At 38.3% G+C, this 22410-nt stretch overlaps 1 protein-coding gene across 5 annotated transcripts in view; it reads left to right on the top strand.

Moving 5' to 3' along the window:
- The first annotated feature begins 1218 nt into the window (after positions 1-1218).
- The window catches only part of lactbl1b (lactamase, beta-like 1b), a 32132-nt gene continuing 10940 nt past the window's right edge, over positions 1219-22410 (top strand). The window contains exons 1-7 of one of the 5 annotated variants that reach the window (XM_086293213.1): positions 1219-1381; positions 2492-2553; positions 8996-9074; positions 10619-10694; positions 14429-14603; positions 15696-15802; positions 17210-17367. In XM_086293213.1, coding sequence (XP_086149339.1) covers positions 10635-10694; positions 14429-14603; positions 15696-15802; positions 17210-17367 — 500 coding nt within the window. In that variant the 5' untranslated portion in view covers positions 1219-1381; positions 2492-2553; positions 8996-9074; positions 10619-10634. Of the gene's footprint in view, positions 1382-2491; positions 2554-8995; positions 9075-10618; positions 14209-14428; positions 14604-15695; positions 15803-17209; positions 17368-22410 lie in introns of all 5 variants that reach the window. The other 4 variants (XM_086293211.1, XM_086293212.1, XM_086293215.1 and 1 more) reach the window with 4 other exon arrangements.

A 22410-nucleotide genomic window follows, 5' to 3' on the forward strand; every position in this document is an offset into this window, starting at 1 on the left:
TGGAAGGAAAAGGCACACTACACTGTGAATATTTATTTGTGGCCTAGGGCATAGTTTTATTTTGCAGGCTTTTATTTAAAGATCATTTTATATATTTATGTACTTTTGTGGCTGCACGCAAATAGTTGTTTTGTTTTGTTTTATTTCATTAGAATATACCACAGAAAACAGCCTAAGCATGTTCCTCTTTGTCCACAGCATCTGAGATAATCCGTTCCCGTGTAACTACACATCCATCATCCAGATAAGGGTTTAGTGTCAGCATTGCATAACACAGATGCTATAGTGACCCTATGGCAGACTATCTCATGTCACCAGTGATTTTGCACGTAAACAAAGAGACAGTGGGCACAGCCATGTACACTATAGAGAGCTATCTACATATTTATTCCTCACAATTCTTGCAGCAAGTGCCCAAAGAGCATTTCCCTGTTTTTAAAATGTATAAATCCATCCATGCTCCTTCCTGCTTGCAGGCATGAAAGGATTTACAGAACTACAACTGTCCACTTTTTACATTCTGGTTGTCACTGACAACGGGCAAGACTGAGCGCTTATCTGTGTTCATCTAATGTTTGCATTAAAGTGTAGCTGACCCACAAGATGTTTTACATGTTTCTGTTTAACATGAAATGAGAACATTGCAGAGAATTAGGTCAGATGTCTTCTATAAATCCACAGCCAGGGGAACGAGTTTGGGTGCCTTTAGATTCTTCTTTTTTTTTTTTTTTTGCCAGATTCTTTTGCGAATCAGTGAAGCAAAGGTTCAAAAAAGGAAAAGTAAAAAAAAAAAGATCTGAACAATTTGCAGTTAGGTAAGACTGCATGATTGGGCCACCAAAGACTTTTTTTTTTTTTTAGCATCTAATGAATCTTTTGAAGTTCTTTCATGTCCTGGTGGATGCACAAACAACCTCAAGCTCCATAACCTCATTAATGGGCTGTAATCTTTTCCTGTCACTAAAACTATGTCGAGTCAAGCAAATAGCTCCAGTTGGCTTTTTTATTTTGTTGAGTAAGCTTTTACTCCAAAAACCAAGTGCCATGCAAATGCAAATACAAATAAAATGCCCCAAAAAAAGAAAAAAGAAAAAAGAAGAAGCAGAAAAAAAAAAAGAAACCCACACACACACATAAAGCACATGCCGCACACACTGAGAGGGCACCTATTTTTGAGCTATGGCAGATGTGGCCATTGGCTGTGATGGTTAATCCAGAATACTGGGTTTGATACAAGGAGATTTAGCCATAACCATGATACGAACATCTGTCAGGCTCCCCTTTCGAGCTCTCTAACCCAGGCAGTACAAAAGCGGAATATTTTTTCTCTTACCATTTTGATGAAGAAGAGGAAAGGCAGTTAATAGTTTCGGAACCTGAGGTAAGTGCACAAGGAATTAATCAATGTAGGATGTTCCATGGCCTAGAAAAAGAGGTGCCTGATTCACTACCGCTTATGTAATATGTTTTCCACAATTCGGATTCTACATGCTTTGTATTTGTGATACATTCAAATTGACAAATGTTCTTTATGTTTTTAACAAATATTATTCAGGCGACAGTAAATACAACTGCATTTCATTAATACATATACTGATAAAAGCAGGTATGACAATGCAGTTACAAGTATACTGGACAAGGTGGAGACATTTAGACATTTCAAAGACAGTATATATATATATATGTGTGTGTGTGTGTGTGTGTGTGTGTGTGTGTGTGTGTGTGTGTGTGTGTGTGTGTGTGTGTGTGTGTGTGTGGTTAAAATAACATTGAATTAATAGTTTATTTAATAGACTGGATAGAAATGTTACTGTTATTATCACTGCATTACTCAGTAGGTGAACCAGTGCTAACTGTTTCAAAGATAATGTAAAATTGTATTCTGATTTGTTTTTTGTTTAGTTGATTTTTTTAAATGAAAAGAGGCTATATGGGGTTGTGTTTTAATTAGTCAACTTGGCTTAAAGGTTATACTTTATAAGTTGACTCAAGTGTTGTTTTGCTCCCATCATGGATGCATTTGATTTCAATATGACATTCATGCTATCATCTTTTACAATTAGCTGAAGATAATAAATGCATATATCATCTGAAATTTGCAACTGCACACTTAAATGCAGATAGTTTGAAGTGTTCAGAAGTGGTTTATTATATTTGAAGTGTTGCAGTGTCAGTGTAATGTAGATGGCACTCTTAACTTTATAAAGTTTAATAAACCTCTGCATTTGATACTCAAATTATCTGAAAATGTGGTCAAGTTCTGTCATTTGACATTTGAATTTTCTTTTATACTTTGCAAAAGCACTTTTAATTCAGGATCATACCCTCACTGCCTGCAGCTTGCAAAGAGCGTAAAATAACATTCCACATTCACAGCATGACATGTTGCCTTGTATAAAAATGAGGGGGAGGGGGGGGAAATGTGAGCATGCCAATGGACATGACGATTTTAGATTGACTGATGAAATGAAATTTTAATGATCCTTGACAGAAATTGGGTCATTGCAGCAGCATACAGCACAGAAGGAAAACAGAACAGATGTTGAAGGCAAAGTAAGTGAGGCAATTAACGATGACATTATTACAGCATTAAAGAAAATGATTCTCAAGATGCAATGTGTCCTAGAAAAATCAATATGATGTATTAATCATCGAAACATTGCTGGCAAAAGGTTCCATTAAATAAGGGAATAACTGTATTAATTACTTGTAAAATACCACATTCAGCGACACATAAGCGATAGGCTAATTATTTTTTAAGGTCACACTCTTGGTGGGCCAGTCATATTTGAAGATAAATTAATGAATAAAAAATGTCAGATTACATTCAATAGTATGTTCTCATGACTTTAAATACACTGTAGTCACCTAAAGCTACTTTTTGTTATCATTGGGTAAATTGGGTCTGCAGCAAATGAATTATCTATCCTCAGCAACATTTGTCGAAAAAACACCCCAAAAGAGCCCAAAACGATAAGGGTTTCATAACATTTATAAACAGAGATGGGCAGTAATGTGTTAAAAGTAACGTGTTACAGCAGAGGTTCCCAAAGTGTGGGGCCCGCCCCCTGGGGGGGTGCAGAGCCATTGCAGGGGGGGCGTGGTATGAAAAGAAAATTTTTCTTGTAAAACAAAGGGGGGTCTAGCAAAAAAAGTTTGGGAACCACTGTGTTACAGTAATCCCATTACTTTTTCAAGTAATGAGTAAAGGATTAACATTGCAAAAAAGTAATTAGATTACTGTTACTTTCTCGTAAGCACGCTGCGTTACTGCATTACTAAACCGTGATTTTGTTTGCTTGATGCAATGTGCATAAAGTTAAAAGTTTAAAGCTAATAAAACAAGTTTTAAAAATAGACTATTTAATTTGATTCACATTTATATGATGGACTATGCAGAAAAAATATAATGTTACCTAAATAACTAAGTAATAGAAACTAATTTTGAAACTAAGTAATCAATAAAGTAACAGGATTCATTTCTATAAGAGGTAATCAGTAAGTAGTAACTAATTACTATTTTCAAGTAACTTGACCAACACTTTTCATAACATAGTGAAGAAATACTATATTTAAAGACTAGTCGATGTCTCTCATTCAGACTACAGGTAACTGTAATCTGCTAAAGCAATCACAAGGCGGTTTCTGGTGCAGCACACAGAAACTTTTAAGATTATATATGTTCTACCATATTAGCATGAATGTGACCTCTAGAGTATTTTCAGAAACTGTACATCACACCTTTTTGTCTTAGATATGTTTAATTAAATGTAGACTGTCCAGGTTTCAACTGTCTAGTTATTGAGCTGAGCTGAAGTTGAAGAATTTGGAGGTAGTCTTCCTTCTTCATTATTCTAATCACTTTGTGCAATGAGTAATTTAAATGAATTCCACTGCAAAGAAGACTGATGAAATATCCAGTCAGAATTATGCCAGAAGCTTGTTAATGGCAACCAAAAGCACCTGGCCAAGGTGCAACTTGCTAAGAGACATTTAACCAAATACAAGCGGGAGGTAATATATGCTTCTGACCTTGTATGTATATTTTCGGCCCTATGTGGATTAGAGAAAATTGAAATTAAATCCAGTTATTGTTTTTTTTTCAGTGCAGCAATATGTGAATTATAACACATTATCATAGTGTATTCGTAAATGCTGCAGTGTCCATGCAGTGCAGATATTTCAACGTTTGCATGCAGCAGAGATAATTGCACATACAGTTATTATGTTGCAATAATTATATTACATTAAAGCAGTGTCTGTAATTCATCAGCACCTGTCTGCCTTTATTTCTTTATAAAGTTTCCTTTATAAAGTTCGCGGATGACACCACAGTGGTTGGACTCATCTCAAGGGGGGATGAGTCGGACTACAGAGATGAGGTCAACAGACTGACTGAGTGGTGTTCAGTTAACAACCTCCAACTGAACACCACGAAAACTAAAGAACTTATCTTGGACTTCAGGAAGGGCAGAGCAGACCCGGCCCCACTTTACATTCACGGGAGCTGTGTGGAGAGGGTACACTCCATGAGGTTTCTGGGCGTGCAGATATCTGATGACCTCTCCTGGACTGCAAATACTACAGCGGTGGTTAAAAAGGCCCAGCAGCGTCTCCACTTTCTGAGAGTGCTCAGGAGGAACAACCTGGAGGAGAGGCTGCTGGTGACATTTTACAGAGCCACCATAGAGAGCATCCTAACGTACGGCATAACAACATGGTATGCAGGGTGCTCAGCTGCAGACAGGAAAGTACTGCAGAGGGTCATCAACACAGCCCAGAAGATCACTGGCTGCTCTCTGCCCAGCCTGGAGGTCACTGCAAACTCTCGGTACCTCAGCAGAGCTGGCAATATCATCAAGGACCACTCTCACCCCAGCAACCAACTGTTTGAACTATTACCGTCAGGCCGACGGTACAGGTCACATAAAACCAGGACAAACAGATTCAGGGATAGCTTCTTTCCCAGAGCTATCACCGTAGTAAATAAGCACAAAAACAATTGAACCTATTCCATACCGTCACTGTCATTATATTATGCTGCTATTCATACTGTCATTATATTAATGCTGCTATCCTGTATATTATGGAACGCCAGGACTGCCATAATGAATTAATTAAATACACCATTAAATAATTAATTAAATGTGGCAATAATTAATTAAAATTGGAATTAATTAATTAAATAAATAGTTATGACACATGTAATTAATTAATTATTGACACATTTAATTAATTATTTAATGATATATTTATTTATTTCATTTTGGCAGTCCTGGCGCCTGGCTCTCATCATGAAATAATTTTATCTGTCAGCCTCACCCATCAAACTCAGGAGGCGGGGTTAACGCTGCCCATGCAGCTTCTCTAACATTTGATTGGTTGCCGTGCAAAGTAAGTCAAAACAGGTCGATCCTAGATAATCGATTGCTTGTGTAGACTTGGGGCAGCCAGTTATCCCAGAATGCAGATCAAATCACAGGCAGCAATGGTGGTGGTGTAGTTTTTCTGTCACCAGCTACACTTTTAACAGTGTTTTAGCCGCGAATGTCGCGCCGTATGTCTGGTCAGGTTGTCAACATAGAACATGTTTGCAAAAGTGCTCAGATGTTTTCAGAGATTTCACTAGCTCTGCTAACAATTAGCATGCACCGAGGGGGTTACGTTAACCGGTTTGTTTACATATTCCACTCTCCGTGTTCCACATGTTGCATTCGCAGATTCTCATTTTCACCGAACGATCGTCTCTTTCCGCCTGGTCTTGTGTCTCTGTGCTTCTGTAACATAAAGAACGAGCTGACATTTTTCTCACGAAACCAGCGATCAGCTCAACAGACCCTCAGTTTACCTGCATGCATCCTCCTCCTCATCTGTCAGCTGTTTAACACCTGCTGCTAATTCAAGAAACACGCCTAGTTACCTGGTGATAGTCACAGTTTAACTGGGCAGCCGGTGCTCGATATAAAGCAATGTCAGCGCATTTTTCTGCACAAGATAAGTAAATATAGTGTTTTCCCCAAGCGCAGAGCTGCTGGAGCTTGTTTCCTTACAGAGCACTTTATAGGCGAACAGCTTCATCAGCGGCTGATGTCCAATCACCGGCACACAGCTTTGAAACCTCAGCTGAGTTTTAGCTCTCAGTGGTTAAACGCTGGACTTCATTCACTCAGGTTCTGTCTGTCGGGTCACGTTTACTTCGCTGTTTTATTTACAACTGAGCAAATCGGTTTGGCTGAGGTTAAAGTTACGTTTCATAACTGCATAAATGAACCATTTGCCTGTCTCCATAATTGAGAGCATTTTCTCTTCTTATGTCAACTCTCTCTCTCTTTTTTTTTTTTTTTTTTTTTTTTTGCTTTTTCGGTCATGTTATGTTTACCTGTCAAAGGCTTGTTACAAACTATGAAACACATCGTGCAGACTTCTGGATGTTAGAAGAAAACTAATACTGCTCATGAATGAGACTAAAGGCAGGAAGGTGTCCTTTAAAACTAAACATGTTAATAGGACCTCCCTATTTATATCATAGTTTATGATATAGCACGTGTATTTCAGTAATAGCCTGCTGAGGCCACTATATGTGCTGGCCTCATATCAAATGTGAAGGCAGACTGAGTCTATGTTTGACGTTTTTTATATCTAATCTTTCTTTTCAAACATTTAAACAGCAGCGAGTCTGCAGCTGAGGGAATACAAACTCAAATTGTCGGAACAGGTTTGCTCGTTTCTTGGATTCATTTGGTGATTTATTAAATCTATAACTGTTATTCTAATCTGCTGCTGAGTCTCTTACACTTTTCTTTATGCTGTATATTTTCACGTCTCTGGAATAGTTGGAAGTTAGATAGTCAGGTGGGAAACTTTGTGTTAACTCATGGAGCTGAGGATATCGTGGATATCGTGGACATGCTGACCTCGCTGCGTGGTGTACAGAGCGAGGTCAGCATGATTAATATTCACAATAAAAATATTAGCCGAACATCATGAAGTCTGTATGTGTTTCATAGTGTCGAACAACCTTTGTACAGTTAAAGCCAGCAGTTACTACATGACAGAAACACCAACGTTATCTCTTTTATGCGTTTATACACAGGTCACGCTGATTACTGAACAAAAACCCAAAGATCAGATGTTAAACAGATTTATTTGCTCTCTCTCCTCCTTAAACATGTTTTTAATGTTAGTTATAATTCAGAATTGGCGACTGAAACACGTAGGACACATAAGAACATCAGGAAATAAAACACCGATAAATATAACCTCAGTAAAAGAAGTCAGTGGGGGTTACTACAGCTGTGTACCGGGGCCTGCGCTTTGTCGGTGGGATTGCTTGCGAGGCGAGCGGGTCTATCCCACGCTTTGCCGTGAGACTGGGCAGACATCTCCGAAATCATCGAAACACTTTTGCAAAGAGGCTGTATCTTGACAAACCGACCAGACACATGAAGATTAAACCACTACATTCTCGGCTAAAAAAATATTAAAACGGTATTTGGTGACACACAAACAGGGTTTTTCAAAGCTCAGTTCTGTTAGCTTCCACATGCCGGTTGTTGTGTGCTAGAAACAATGGCCACCAGGCCAAAGCAATGGTTTTGACTCGATCAGCGTTAACCCCGCCCCCTGAGTTTGATGGGTGAGGCTGACAGATAAAATTATTTCATGATGAGAGCCAGGCGTCAGGACTGCCAAAATGAAATAAATAAATATATCATTAAATAATTAATTAAATGTGTCAATAATTAATTAAATGTGTCAATAATTAATTAAAATGTGAAATACATAAATAATTAATTAAATGTGTCAATAATTAATTAATTAAATGTGTCAATAATTAATTAAAATGTGAAATACATAAATAATTAATTAAATGTGTCAATAATTAATTAATTACATGTGTCATAACTATTTATTTAATTAATTAATTCCAATTTTAATTAATTATTGCCACATTTAATTAATTATTTAATGGTGTATTTAATTAATTCATTATGGCAGTCCTGGCGTTCCATAGTATATATTGTACATACTATTGTTTGAGTACTTACGATTGTTTTTTTTTTTTGTACTTTTTATATTTTACATTTATATTTATTATTGAAACTTGCACCAAGGGAGTGGCACTCCAATTTCGTTGTACTCTGTACAATGACAATAAAGGCTATTCTATTCTATTCTATTTCCTGATAAGTCCATGTAGCAAACCCTACAAAGTCATTGTGGAGAAGATGACAGCCCATACACAGCAATGGTAATGGTACAGACTGTGTAAATATATACCATATTGGCATGTTAGCATTACCAAGGCACAGCAGCACTTCGAAACAGCTTTGCAATTCTGAAACAAGCTATGTTTCTTTTTTTTTTCTTTTTTTATTGCATCAGCAGAAGCTTTTTTTTTTTTCAACAACTGAACCATCAATTCTGATATCAGACTAATGACACTGCTGAAACGATGCAGCCTCATCAACACATATAGCTGCTCTGTAAGCAGTGAGTAATTTCAGCTTATTACCCCTGGTACACCGACCCAACTGCCAGCTCATGTTTTAGCCCTGCACTGAATATCTGATTTAGTTTTAATTGGTTTGGAGACCAACAGACGAAGGGCAAACTACAATCTTTTTTTGTGTGCTTCTTTGCAACAGGATTAAAGGTAAACATGCATAATCCAGTGTAATTCTCTAGACTGACTGAGTGACCTTACAGTCACATTCAATATCAGTAAATCATTTTTGCCAGAAAGCAACATCCATGCAATAAATTATTCAGTAATCCAAGTTGATGACTGAGATGCAGAAGTCCTCCCCCTCACGTGTCACCCTAGTTTATTAATCAGCAGATGCTTGAATTTTATTTTAGCACTAAACTCAGGGCTCAACAAGAAACAACAATGTTATTGTATATCCTGCCTTGTTATGATCAGCTCTCGTGTTTTCTGGTACTGATGTGCTTTTTTTCTTTTCTTTTTTCTTCTTCTTGCTTTTGAACAAAGGCAGAAAATCCTTGACTGACCTGAAGACATTTAGTCGAATGGCAAGCGTGTAACATAAAGAAAAACACAGGAATCTCCAGTAAGCACTATCTCAATACATGTATGTGTATATATGTAGCTATGACATCACATTAAAATTGGAATAACTTTGTGGAAACATCAATCATATACATATATATATATATATATATATATATATATATATATATAAATAATTTAAAAAAATTAATCAACAGATTCTGTTTAAAAAGAAAGAAAAAAACCTTAGTTTTGCTTTTGTAAATGTTTGTGTTGTAGTCAATGATTTAGGCCCTTATAAAAGTTGTACAATAAAGACATAGTATACGCTTACTGAAATTGGAAGTGGTAAGTTACTCAAAGCACTTCAGAGTAATCAGCCTCTCTCCTTTCTCTCAGCCGCAACATACACTGAACCTTTAGATAACATGCTCCCCACTTGAGAGTGGGGAAGAGCAGTTTAAACTTTACTCCATGATTTGATTGAATGCAGTACCCTGCACTGACATTTACCTTTACTTGTAAGCCAGCAGCAATTTGTACTATCAAAGCTGGATTCAAAGCTGCACCTTTTGCTGCTGTTTTCTTGATCCAAGTAGCTATCTGCATTGTCTGGGGAAAAATATAAACAACATTTAAATTCAATATTTTGATGGAATAAATTTATAAATTGGGCTGGATTGTATTGGTAAGTGTGCATTCAGTCAGTGTTATTATAGACACACGCTCCTCAATCCCAGGGTCTCAATCCTTGTAACCTTATGCCTTGCTGATGTCAGAACTCGGAGTTTGCCTGTTATTTTTTTCTCAGAACTGCAAACACAGCACATGGTCAGTGTGGCTGACAAGTAGAAACAAGTAGACTTTAAACTTCTGTCTCAATTCTGAATCCAGCCAATCCCAGTTCTCTTAAACCAGACACACTCTGGACAGGTTATTACAGGACTGCTCTCAAGTCACTTTATTTTATAGATAGCACAACCAGGTGCAATATATGACTTCATTCAATGAGAGTCTGATCTCGTCTCACCCCTCTCTGTGATGACAGATCACCTCACCTTTTAGTGTTGACATTTGTGAGATATACACTATATATATATCATGGATAGAACACTATTCAAGTAATACTTGGAACAAAGTAGGTCATTCCAGGTCATCAGTGATTAACACTTCCTTTTTTGACTCTTGTCTATTTCATAAATTTTGACTGATTATTTGTTCATTGGTAAATTCATCGGCTTTTTGAGCTTTTGCAGCAAAAGGTCATCTGATTCTCAAATGTTTATTCATGATGTTGCAGGTCTTAGTTTCCTTCTCCAGCTCTGAGCTATTGTAATAAATTTACTGTCTTGCACTCAAGCTTTGCTCCACACTTACATTTTACAGCTGTTATTGGTGAAGTTGTTGTTTTGTTTTGCTTTTTTAAATCTGTGGCTCATCCATAGCACAAAGGCTATTGATACCCTTAATGTTGCGTCACTTCCCCTTCCTCATCTATACTGAAAACTACAAAAATATTTCACTTTACAGTAATACAGCAAAGAACGCAGGCTCTGCGCAGAAGCACTAATTGATTTTTTCTGTTTATTTTTCTTCATATAACAGCTGGTGCAGTAAAACCATGGGCAAGTCAGGGAGTAAAGTTCTCATAGAAACCTCTGTGGATGGGGTTCAAGCACAGGTAAAAGCAGCCACCTTGAACACAACACACAACCTTCACACACAAACACATCCAGAACCTAACTGGCAAACACATATAATATCTGTGTGTTCTGTAAAAACCCATTACCCTACTGTGAGTGTTAATGCTCTGGTGGTTAGAAAAATATGTGTTTCCTGGTAAAATGGGCCAGCTGCTGTACTCACTGGCTATGACAGGTTATGCAACCAGATCAGACACAGCTTCCTTTCACACTTCAATTTTTTTCACATCCCTCCATCATACCTATAATCATCAAAATACATTACTGTGCTTAGGAAAATCCATTTTAGCCATTAATAACAGGACTAAAGAGTTGCTCTGAGTGATGGATAGAAACACAGTTATTTTCTCTTCAAAAAAAGAAAAAACATTATATCTTTATGTAAACTTCTCACAAGAACCGACGTAGCTAGATCAAATTTCCAGTGTGATCTTTGTACTGTAACTTTTTAAGTAAATTAATAACATTTTACAGATAAATCTTCACACTTTTCTTGCACTTTTCCCTATACACAGCAAATCTCTCCAAATGCCGTGGGAGATGTTTTAATTAACGGCCATAAATAAAGAAAAAAAAAATCTTTTGGCACCATCATCACTTTGGGTCATTTTTTTAAAATGCAAACAGTGAAGCCAGATATGATGAAATCAAAAAGAAGAAGAGAACAAATTTAACAAAAAAGTAACTGCTAATTTCACAGAGCTTGAATTTCTTATCACCATAATTTACTCTGTTTAGAAACAACTATTAGTATGAAAAACGGACCATTTACAAACTGGATTCTAAGTAACTGAAGGTTTACTAAATTTGATGAGGCCTCAGAGTTAGTATTCATTTAATTATTTATACTAAAAATAGATGCACTTGTGTAATGGCTTTGTGAATAAATGGCTCTCTGCTGTTGTTGTTGCTGGACCTTGCTGAAGCGTTTTCTAGTCAGACAGTGCCTCCTTTTTTAACTCTGCCAGAGACTTTACTTTGAATCAAAGGCCTCTGTTACTTTTCCAACTCAGAAGTCTTTGTGCTTTGTGAGAATTCAAAAGTGAGACCTCTGAATTAAAAGCATTTCCTTTTCTACACTTCTTCAATGAGTTCAGTGAGTTTCACATTAGGGTAAATTATGCTTTTTCTTTGCTGGTCCTTTCATGCCCTGTCTAATGGAACTGGATAGTGTTACGCTTCCTGGAGCAGGATGCACAGAATTAAATTAATATTTCAAAATGTTTATAATGATTTCCTGCTGCACGCAGAAATGTGCTTTCTTCACTTAAAGCTCAGCTTTACCATAATATTAAATGCGAGTTCACCCTGAACAAGGGCATGTACCAGCAGGAGTTTGTGACATTACAACTTGTTCGCATCCAATGATGGACCAGTGCAATAAGTAGGAAAACAGTTCAGTGAAATAGGACACACATTGTAATCAGTAGGGAAACATTTGAAACAAATAATATTTTGATATTAACTTTTTAAATTATTTAATTAGGTAGAATGCGGAGATAGATAATCACAAAAGTGCTAAATTATTTATAGAGCTTAAAACATGTTTAAAGGGTACCTTAATATACTGGATCTTGAATGAAATAGACATGTGGAATTTTTTGGGAATCTCAGCATTGTTTTAAATAGATACAGAAGTTAGAGACAGCTGTTGTTTAAGACCACATAAAGAGGAGGCCACATTCACTGTATAAACTTATATTAACAAAACAAAAATCACTGAAACTATAAGAGCCTGGGGGCCTGGCCTTAAAAAGGTAGGAGTCTAAGGCTACATTCACACTGCAGGCGAAAGCGCATCAAATCCGATTTTTTTGACCCTATGCGACCCATATCCGATCATGGTATGACAGTGTGAACGGCACAAATCCGATATTTTCAAATCCGATCTGGGTCACTTTCGTATGTGGTACTGAATTCGATACATATCCGATGTTTCAGAAAGCGACTGCTGTGTGAACGGTCAAGTCGCATTAAATCAGTCTTTTACGTCAGTGACACAAGACAGACGCCAATTATCAGCGCCGGAGAAGCGCCCGAGAAGACATCGCGAACGCTTCCTGGCCAGCCGGTGAAACTGCTGGGAAGACAACGTTGGAGAAACGTTAACATTTTATTTGTACTGCATAATCTGCAGATTCTGACAGAAATCTGCAACTATCCTTTGAAGCACCGCTCCTCTCTAAAACAGCAATAAGGATAATTATTAGGTTATCTACATTATTATGTAAATAACAAAATAACTTGAGGCAAAAATTGGGAAACGTGAAGTCCGAGCAGACAAAAAAATCAGATTTGATCAAAAAATCGGAATTGAGCATTAAGACCTGCAGTGTGAACGTAGCCTAAGCTGACCACACAATGGCCCTAAAACCCAAAGTTTCCAATCTTCAACTAATTAAAAAGTGCATAAACTATCGAATAGTACTGTAAAAAAGAAAAAGACCTAAATCTCAAAAAGCCGCAAAACAAAATAAAAAATAAAACTATTGGAAAAGAGACTCCTTTTCTCCAGACTCGCTTAAATTGGTTCAGTTGTGTCCTTGTCTTTGCTTCAGTGTTTCACGCTCATATTTTAAAAGAGACTTTTGAATTTCTAGCACCTAAACTTTGAAACAGACGTCCTCAGTTTATCAGATCAAATGAATCTGTGGTTTGTTTTAAAGGCTGCTGCCCGTTGTCTGTAGCCTTTTGTTCTCCTAATATATGTGTAAAGGACGGTGTATGCATGAAAGACTGTGTTCACATGTATAAATATGTACACTACTTTTTAATGTGGAATGTTGTTGTTGTTTTTTATCCAAACTTTGAAGCACTTTAAAACTGTGTGTTTTAAAATGTTATATACGTTGTTATTATTATTATTATTATTGTTGTTATTATTATTATTATTATTCCAGTGCGTAATATCCTTGGTCATCTACTGTACTTTCCCCTCAGTGCCCCAAATTTTCTTTCATTCCTTAACCTAGCTGACCCAAATTTCCTGTGCCAAGTGAGTGTACTTTTCAACTTATGCTGTGGCTAAAAGTCATACCCTAACACCCAATCTCTACTTGTTCTTGCTGACTGGGTGCCATCATTGTAAGCTCTTGTGACTCGGTGGTGGGCTCCACAAGACGAAGCTAGACTGAAGTGCATTGCTTCACTGGGATTAGGGATTAAGATTTCCCTGGCTGCTTTGGTTGAGTAAATCTGGGGATTATGATGTCGACAGCCTGTGGCTGCAGGAGAGGAAATTGAATTGTGACGGACGGAACACCGATGGCCCAGAATTACAGCGCAGTGAGTGAGAAGTCAGAGATGGGAGTCCGTGTCTGTGCCTTTCTCCTGCTCAGGAAAACCTCTGCTGGATACCATTTACTGCCTTAGGGGTGTAGGGATTGCTTACATAGCAGAATCAATCTGAGTAGATGTTTAGGATGTTGATTGTGTGCTAAGAAGATTTCTGTGTCACTGGTAATCCTGCTCTGACCTGTGAAGCATCAGGTGGTGAGTACTGTGAACTGCAACAGGAAACACTTACATATTAACCAAAGGATTTCTCACTTGTTGTACAACTGAAGTCAGTGTTAAAGACAATATCTTGTCCCTATGTGTGAGACTCCAAAAACATGAGAAGCTGTGTAAATTTGACGGTGTAAGATAACAAACTGACACATTCAGTGCCAACTTACTGTGTTCATGTGTGCCTTGTCTGTCTGTGCATAAGCCAACCCCTGCTGTTGCTCCTCCTGCTGCTGCTGCTGTTAAATTCGAAGGACAAACTAAAACCAGCAGGATGAAGGTGAAATGGACCCAGCTGGGTTTGGTGTTCTTCCTCATATTGTCACTGGTGATGACAGGATGCTTCTTCTGGCAATATCAGATGCCAAAAGTCCAGCCAGGTGAGAGCACGTGATTGGTGTCCGGTGAATAAAAACCTCAAACAAAGCACATTTATATTGATTAACATTATATTAATTATAACACAGATGCAAATAAAAAAAGTCACAATTTAGGGATTTTATACAGGCTTTTTTTTTTTTATAGTTATTTAGGTCAGGCTAAATATTGCAATTAGCCTCCAGACTGTGAGCTGTGGATTATTTGAGATTTCAAGCACTCTCTTTAGAGTTGAAATAAATCATGATATGATTTTTCACACAAATTGCACAAAAGTATTATACTTCTGAAATGTGTTTGATGTGATTTGAGTCACTCAAGTCTTGCCTTAGACAGTTTGCCTTAAAACTGTCTAAAAAGCAACTGGAGAAGCTTTTTTTTAAATCTTCACTGTGCTTTCTTTCTGGACAAATGATTAATATGCACTTGGTTACAGCCAAATTAATCATTTGACAAGCAGGTCCTCAGTGTGCTATCCAGTTACAGTCAGCTCCTTATGTACATCCACTAAATGCCTCTTTCTTATCTGATGTGAATGCAAAAATGAGACACTCAAGATATACAGATCTCTTAATTATGAGATAAAACAATCTCATAATTGTATGATCTTTATCTTGTAATTATGAGATGTACCAGTAGCTTTCTTAGTGGGAGCATTTGTAGCATCATTGCAAGTTCAAAATCTCAGAAAGCAGCTTCAGGTAAGGTAAGCTAAGAACTTTAATGCAGTAAAGCAAACCCAGCACAAGATATGTAATGTGATTCTACATCAATAAAGAGGATAGTAATGGGAAAGGTCTTTTGAAAGAAATCAGCTCTTTAGAATTAAAAGGGAAATAATAAATCCATTAAAATATTACATTAATGCATGACGCGGTCACATGCTTTTTGATGAAAGAGTTATGTATCGCACGTTTTGTGAAATTGGATCCTATAAGGTTCATTAAAAAAAGCAGAGAATTATTGAACCACAAGCTCACTTAGACTACATTATACTTGCCCTGTCTGACAGTATCAAGTGGTGATTCCAGTAGTCTACCCTCTCCCTCTGCTCTTTATTTCTCTTTTCCCCTTGTACTGTCTATACCACCCAGATGAAGGAATGGGTCGCAGTGCCAAATCAGAGATGATGTGTCCCCGTTTCCCAGAGCCTCTACCTCTGGAGCATCCTATCCCCAGTCTAAAAGAAGCATTGGAAAAGGTGATGTCATGCACAGACCACAGACTTAAATCTGCAGGCGCTTTTCCAGCATGTCCATTTAAGTCGGAGTAAATTTACAGGCTGGCCGGTAATCCTTAACACCAAATGTCGGTTCAGTTGACAGAGGGAGATTAAAGACATAGTGGATGAAAAATCTGAGAGTCTGTCTGAGCAAAAGGTTGTGTTACTGTAGCCAGGAGGTTGCACTGTAGCACCCACTAGAGAATTTGGGAATGCAATGTAGTGGATGAACATAACTGCAGTAACCACAGAAATAAACTGAAATGAGCATAAAGTCTGGTAAATCTAAGGTGGAGCAGATGATTGCCATTTACACTTTAGTTTGTATTTTCTATCATTTGAGAAAAGCTTCTTTTACTGTAATCTCAGCAGCCACCAAAGCCAAACAGAAAATGGATAAAAGACATGTGAACATTTGATCTGATTACATTGAAAATGTTCTTGTGCTAACATTGCCACCCTCTCACCTGTACATACTAATGTAGTGTAGTAATCAAATTCAGTCATTTCTCCTAATTATTGTAGTAAGATAGCTATACCATACGCTTCTTCTGGGGTATACTCTCAGCAGCATATCATATCAGGTCCCCATAAGGAGAATCATGTGCTAACGGCTGTCTAAATGACTCGGGTAAAGTTTGTAGCATGCGTGCTTGTTTTTGTCTGCTTCCACTTGTCTTTGCACTAGGATGATGTCGGCATAAATGTGCTTTCATATTCGTTGTGTTCTCACTAGTGCTGTCAGTATTGATCTCGTTAAAATGACGTTAACGCCATAACGCGGCAAATCTCCGTTAACGAGTTACCCCAGTGTGTGGGCCTGGACGGTGTCAACACGTTAAAAAGCTAACTGCGCTAACGCACTGCGTGGCACATCTGACATACTGTTTTACTTTTGTCCATGACACGCTTACCATCAGGGTCATGCTTCACATGAAAACCAAGATAGTTCCAAACGCCAGATCTGAATGAGGGTGGGGGAGGTTCAATTTCGGGTAGCGTTGAGGCAGTTGCCATGTTGCAACGAGCTTAGCTTCTGTCTTGCTAGCTTGTGCTGCGCTCAGTGGATCTGCGCTCGACAGTGCAGCCTAGGCGGAGTAGTCGAAGGCAGATCCACTGAGCTCTCAACACAGACAACATCGTCAGAAGAAAAGTTGATAAAATAAATTTTAAAAAATGTATTGTTCGATACAAATGCCTACCGAACCGAAAGCATTGTATCGAACGGTTCAATATCGATACGAGTATTGTTGCACCCCTAATAGATAGATAGATGCCACCTTCGTATCTTTAAAATAAAGTTCTAACATGAAGCAAAGAATAAGAAGTTCATTAACTGGAAATATTTTGGAACTAACTACTCACTTCTTGCTGTGTCTCACCCAGGTGGACGTTTTGCTTCGGCAGACCATCAACCCTATCAGCCTTCCTGCCTTGTCGGCCATCGTAATCCTAAATGACACTGTTTTGTGGACAGGCAACTTTGGAAAGCGGAATGCCAGCGACCCTCACTCAGGACCAACAAATGAGTACACAATCTACAGGTGAGTGCCTTAAAGCTCATTCATAGGTCTTATGATCCTGTCTATAAAAGTCCAAACTTCATTAACCTGCTTGATTAAAGAAGAAAATATTGAAAATATAAGGAAATATTCATAACAGCTGGTGAAAAGAATAGTCTTCCCTGGTCCACAAAAAATAATGACATAATGATAATGAGGTGTACATTACCTGTTCAATTATATATTCTTGGAGCAGCAGCTGGAGCAGGTCCTTTATAGAAATCCTCTTAAAACCAAAACTAAATTAAGCTGTTTTCACACAGGCACTGCAGCCCCGACCTCTTCTGGGAGTTACCCGACAGAGGTGCAAATGTCAGATCAGGCATTAGCCACTCTTTACCCTAACCAGCTCCCCTATACAGAGTCCATGTCAAATGTGTGAATACAGCAACCGATATAGCAGTCGAGTGTGTGCATCATGTGTTTTCCTGCCGCACACAATATATAAGCAGTATTTCCAGTCCCACATGAATCATCAAAAAGTGTCTGAAGGTCAAATGTGAAAGCATCTTTAAATCTAATATCATTATAGTTTGTTTATTTAGCTCTAAACTAGTCATACTTACATACAATGAGTCCAAGAGTCTTGGAATCAGAGATAACAAATGTATGTGTTTTCAAATGTGAACTTCCTTCAAGCTCATTGAAAGTCTCACATTTATAATTCAGAAGGCATGACCTCTGTCTGATCTATTGCCAAACAGCTGATGCCATCTTTTGTTACTAAAATGTTAAGTGCAACTGCTTCCACTATTAATGTCACAGTCTGCAGCTCTGCTGGCAACAGGCCCGCTGCTCATGTTTCCGCAGACCTGCCTTGCAGCTGTTTGCCAGATGTCCTCGGGCTTTCCCTCCAGTTCTCTTAACCTGACTACATCACTTCAAAACACTAGTTCCTAGTTGTCAGTGGCTCCAAGATCCCCCCCCCCCCCACACACACACACACACAACCACATCGTTCTTTTGTGCTCGTTAAGCTTTTTAGGAGTTTGCTCGATTGGTTTCTTGCAGCCTGTTAGTTCCAGCTGCTGATTGCCGAATGCCTATTTATTGGAACTGGCTGCTGCCTGTAAATGTCTGATTTAGTTTACCTGTTGTGGATGCCTTCTATGGTGCTGACCCTTGATGCACCCACTGCTGCTACCTGGGTAACAGGTGGAGGGCTAGATCATGTTACCAAACAATTCAGCCAGCACACATCTGGATAGTATCAGTGTCATGACAGTCCACACTAGCTCAAGAGGTTAAGTGAAATGAGATCAAAATTTATAACTTCTAACAATGTTCAAAGTCAAAAAATGCAGCAGATCAGATTTTCATGATTTTCTTTGTTTCTTTTGTGTTTTTAATCAAATAATTTTCTATTTCAGTGGAAACATCTCCTCTTGTTATCCATGCAAACACAAGCAGTTTGTGAAATACTCAAGGGATCATGCACTACACATGCAATTCATTCATTTCTGTTTCTAGACCATTACTTTGTGTTCTGGGGCATTAATTGTACTTATTTATTTATTTAATTTAATTCTGTTTTTATCAGTGACTTTGCCGATCTGCTGACCAATCTAGCTACTGTCTCCCCTAATATAATATTGCTGGGTGACTTTAACGTTCACGTGGATAACTGCGACCATCCTCTTACCAAGGACCTTCTATCCTGCCTTGATAGCTTCAGCCTTAAACAGTACATAAACTTCCCTACCCACATTAAGGGCCACACTTTGGACCTAGTCTGCTGTTCTGGACTTACCCCCTCCATCTGTACAGCTGACGAACTGCTAATTTCGGACCATCTACTTCTCTCCTTTAATGTTCACATGACCCTCTCTGTAATTAACAATCCCCGTATTATCTCTTTCCGGAATATCAAGAATATAAATCTTGATATCCTTTCCTCTGCTTTTTCTAGCTGCTTGTCTTCTAACAACTTAGCTATTCAAGAGGACCTGGTACTTTTTTATAATCATAGCCTTAGTAGTATTCTAAATTCCCTGGCTCCACAAAAAACCAGAACTGTACTTTTTTCTCGCTCTGCACCCTGGTACACCCCTGAACTCCGGCTACTGAAAGCTAAAGGCCGACAGCTTGAACGTCTCTATAAGAAAACTGGCCTTACTATTCATAAGGATATGTTTAATAACCACGTTCTGTTTTACCAGGAATGTATTAGTCAAACCACATCTGCTTATTACTCTGCTATTGTCTGCTCAAGTGAGAACTCTACCAAGACCCTTTTCTCACTATTCAACTCTTTTAACAGGCCACCTGATTCTCTCCCTGCTCATCTCTATTCATCTAACTTCTGTGATGCTCTAATGCTATTCTTTATTGATAAAATTCATAAAATACACTTAGACCTGGACCCTAATGCTCAATGTAGCTTCTCTGTCCTAACTTCTCCCCCTTCTCACTTCCTCTCTGTTTTTCAACTTCCATCCTTAGCTGATATTGCTGATCTCATCCATAAATCAAAGCCTTCTACCTGCCAGCTCGATCCTATCCCCACTGTCCTCGTCAAAGCCTGCTTACTCCCTCTCCTTCCCCTCATATCTGCTATTATTCACTCTTCACTCACCACTGGAACTGTTCCTGCTTCCTTCAAAGTTGCTGCTATTACCCCAATTCTGAAAAAAACTGGTCTAGATCCCAACAACTTTAATAATTTTCGTCCTATCTCCAATCTACCATTTCTCTCAAAAATCCTTGAAAAAATAGTTGCTTCACAAGTCCATCTTCACCTAACTGATAATAACCTTTACGAACAGTTCCAGTCTGGCTTTCGTCCTCTACATAGCACTGAAACTGCTCTTATAAAAATAACAAACGACCTTCTTATAGCAGCTGATTCTGGTCTCCTCTCCATCCTTATCCTTCTTGATCTGAGTGCAGCTTTTGACACCATCTCTCATCCCATTCTCCTTAGCAGATTAGCTTCTATTGGTCTCTCTCACACTCCACTAGCCTGGTTTAAATCATACCTATCTGACCGCACTCAGTTCATTCAATTAAAATCCTTCACTTCTCAGCTTTCTCCTTTATCCACTGGGGTGCCCCAGGGATCTGTCCTCGGGCCCCTTCTTTTCATCATCTACCTTCTTCCACTCGGACATATTTTTCGTAAATATAATATTCAGTTCCACTGCTACGCCGATGACACCCAGCTCTATCTCTCTACCAAACCTGACTCTACTCTTCCTCCACCCTCCCTCATCCTCTGTCTAGCTGAACTTAATTCTTGGTTCTCCTCCAACTTTCTTAAACTCAACAGCAATAAATCGGAACTTCTTCTGGTTGGCACTAAACGACTGCTATCCAGAATTAACAATTTCTCTCTCACCATCAATAACTCGCTGGTCCCTATCTCTCCCTCTGTGAAAAGCTTGGGTGTCATTCTCGATAGCACATTATCTTTTAACTCACATATCAATAATATTACACGTGCAGCATATTTCCAACTCCGTAACATTAATCGCCTCCGCCCCTTCCTCACACCTCACGCCACCGCCATTCTCATCCATAATCTTGTTATCTCTAGAATTGACTACTGCAACTCATTATTATTTGGCCTTACACAAAAATCTATCAACAAGCTCCAACGTGTCCAGAACTCTGCTGCCCGTATTATTACTAGGACTTCTTCTACCCACCACATCTCCCCAATCCTGAAGCAACTTCACTGGCTCCCGGTCAAATTTCGCATCCATTTTAAAATAATTCTGTATACATTCAAGGCTATTCATTCTCTCTCTCCACCGTACCTCTCTGACTTATTACAGATGAAGCTCCCATCCCGCTGCCTCAGATCTTCATCTTCTCTTTCTCTCTCTGTTCCCTCTGCTCGTCTGATCACAATGGGAGGGAGGGCCTTTAGCTGCTCTGCCCCTCGACTTTGGAATTCCCTACCCCCGGACCTCAGAAATATTAGTTCATTCTCTCTTTTTAAGTCCACCCTCAAAACTCATCTGTTTAAAATTGCCTATTCTTAAATTTCTGTATGTTTTAACTTTTATCTTCTATTTTTATCATTGTGTATATTTCCAGTTTTTATCTGTTGTACAGTGTCCTTGGGTGCTTTGAAAGGCGCTATTTAAATAAAATGTATTATTATTATTATTATTATTTATTTTACTTGAACGTTTTTCATCAGACCTGTTTAATATCTATGCCAGTGCTGAGGGTGAGAAGTTAAAGTTTTACAGCACTTTTAGAATGCTTAATTCAGCTGTACTTAGTAGTAAAAGCAGCTAATCAGATGAGATGATTAGCTAACTTCAATCCACCCATTTTCTTAACCACTTATGAGGGGAAGATGGGGCATATCCCCAACTGTCATAGGTGGAGACACAGGGTGAATCCTGGACAGGCTGTCAGTTTATCACAGCGCTAACTCACAGAGTAACCAATTAATTTGATAAGCAATAATCTTTGGACTATGAAGCTGGAGTACCCTGAGAGAACCCACAAGGGGAGAACCTTCAAAATTGGCATTAACAGCTAAGGATGATGCGAAGATCTACTTCCAAAGCTATCACAATTTATCCTCTTGGGATTTCATCCAAAGGTGGTCACAATTTGTCAGGTTTAACTAAAGTAATTGACCATTTTCCAGAATGCCAGTGTATCTAAAATTGGACTCTAACACTTACCTCAAAAAGAAATAGTCGAACCATGAAAAAGACCTTAGAAATGTTACCTCACTTATTGCTTTAAAGAGGTATAAAGCTGGAGGATTTGAGAAAGACAGATGAGTCAATCAATGAAAGCCTCCAAATCGGACTTTAAGTTGCTAAGCTGGCGTCCTTCGTTTTAACTATAGAAATGTCAAAGGTCTTTCATCAGACCCTCTTTGCCCAATACATGCTGTAATCTGAAACCCCAGTGTTCAAGTTTGTAAAGCAGTCTTTCTCTTAAAAACCCAATGCTAGAAAAATCATTACATGATAAAAGGTTATTGTCTCACACTTAAGAAGTTTTCTCTTTATTTACATAACAAAGCCCAATTTTTAGTTATCACTCAGTTAGAAA

The sequence above is a fragment of the Aulonocara sp. 'chitande type north' Nkhata Bay genome, linkage group LG5, assembly GCF_057382095.1.
Source record: "Aulonocara sp. 'chitande type north' Nkhata Bay isolate Kocher_YH1m ecotype deep benthic linkage group LG5, A_spYH_male_GT1.1, whole genome shotgun sequence".
NCBI lineage: Eukaryota > Metazoa > Chordata > Actinopteri > Cichliformes > Cichlidae > Aulonocara > Aulonocara sp. 'chitande type north' Nkhata Bay.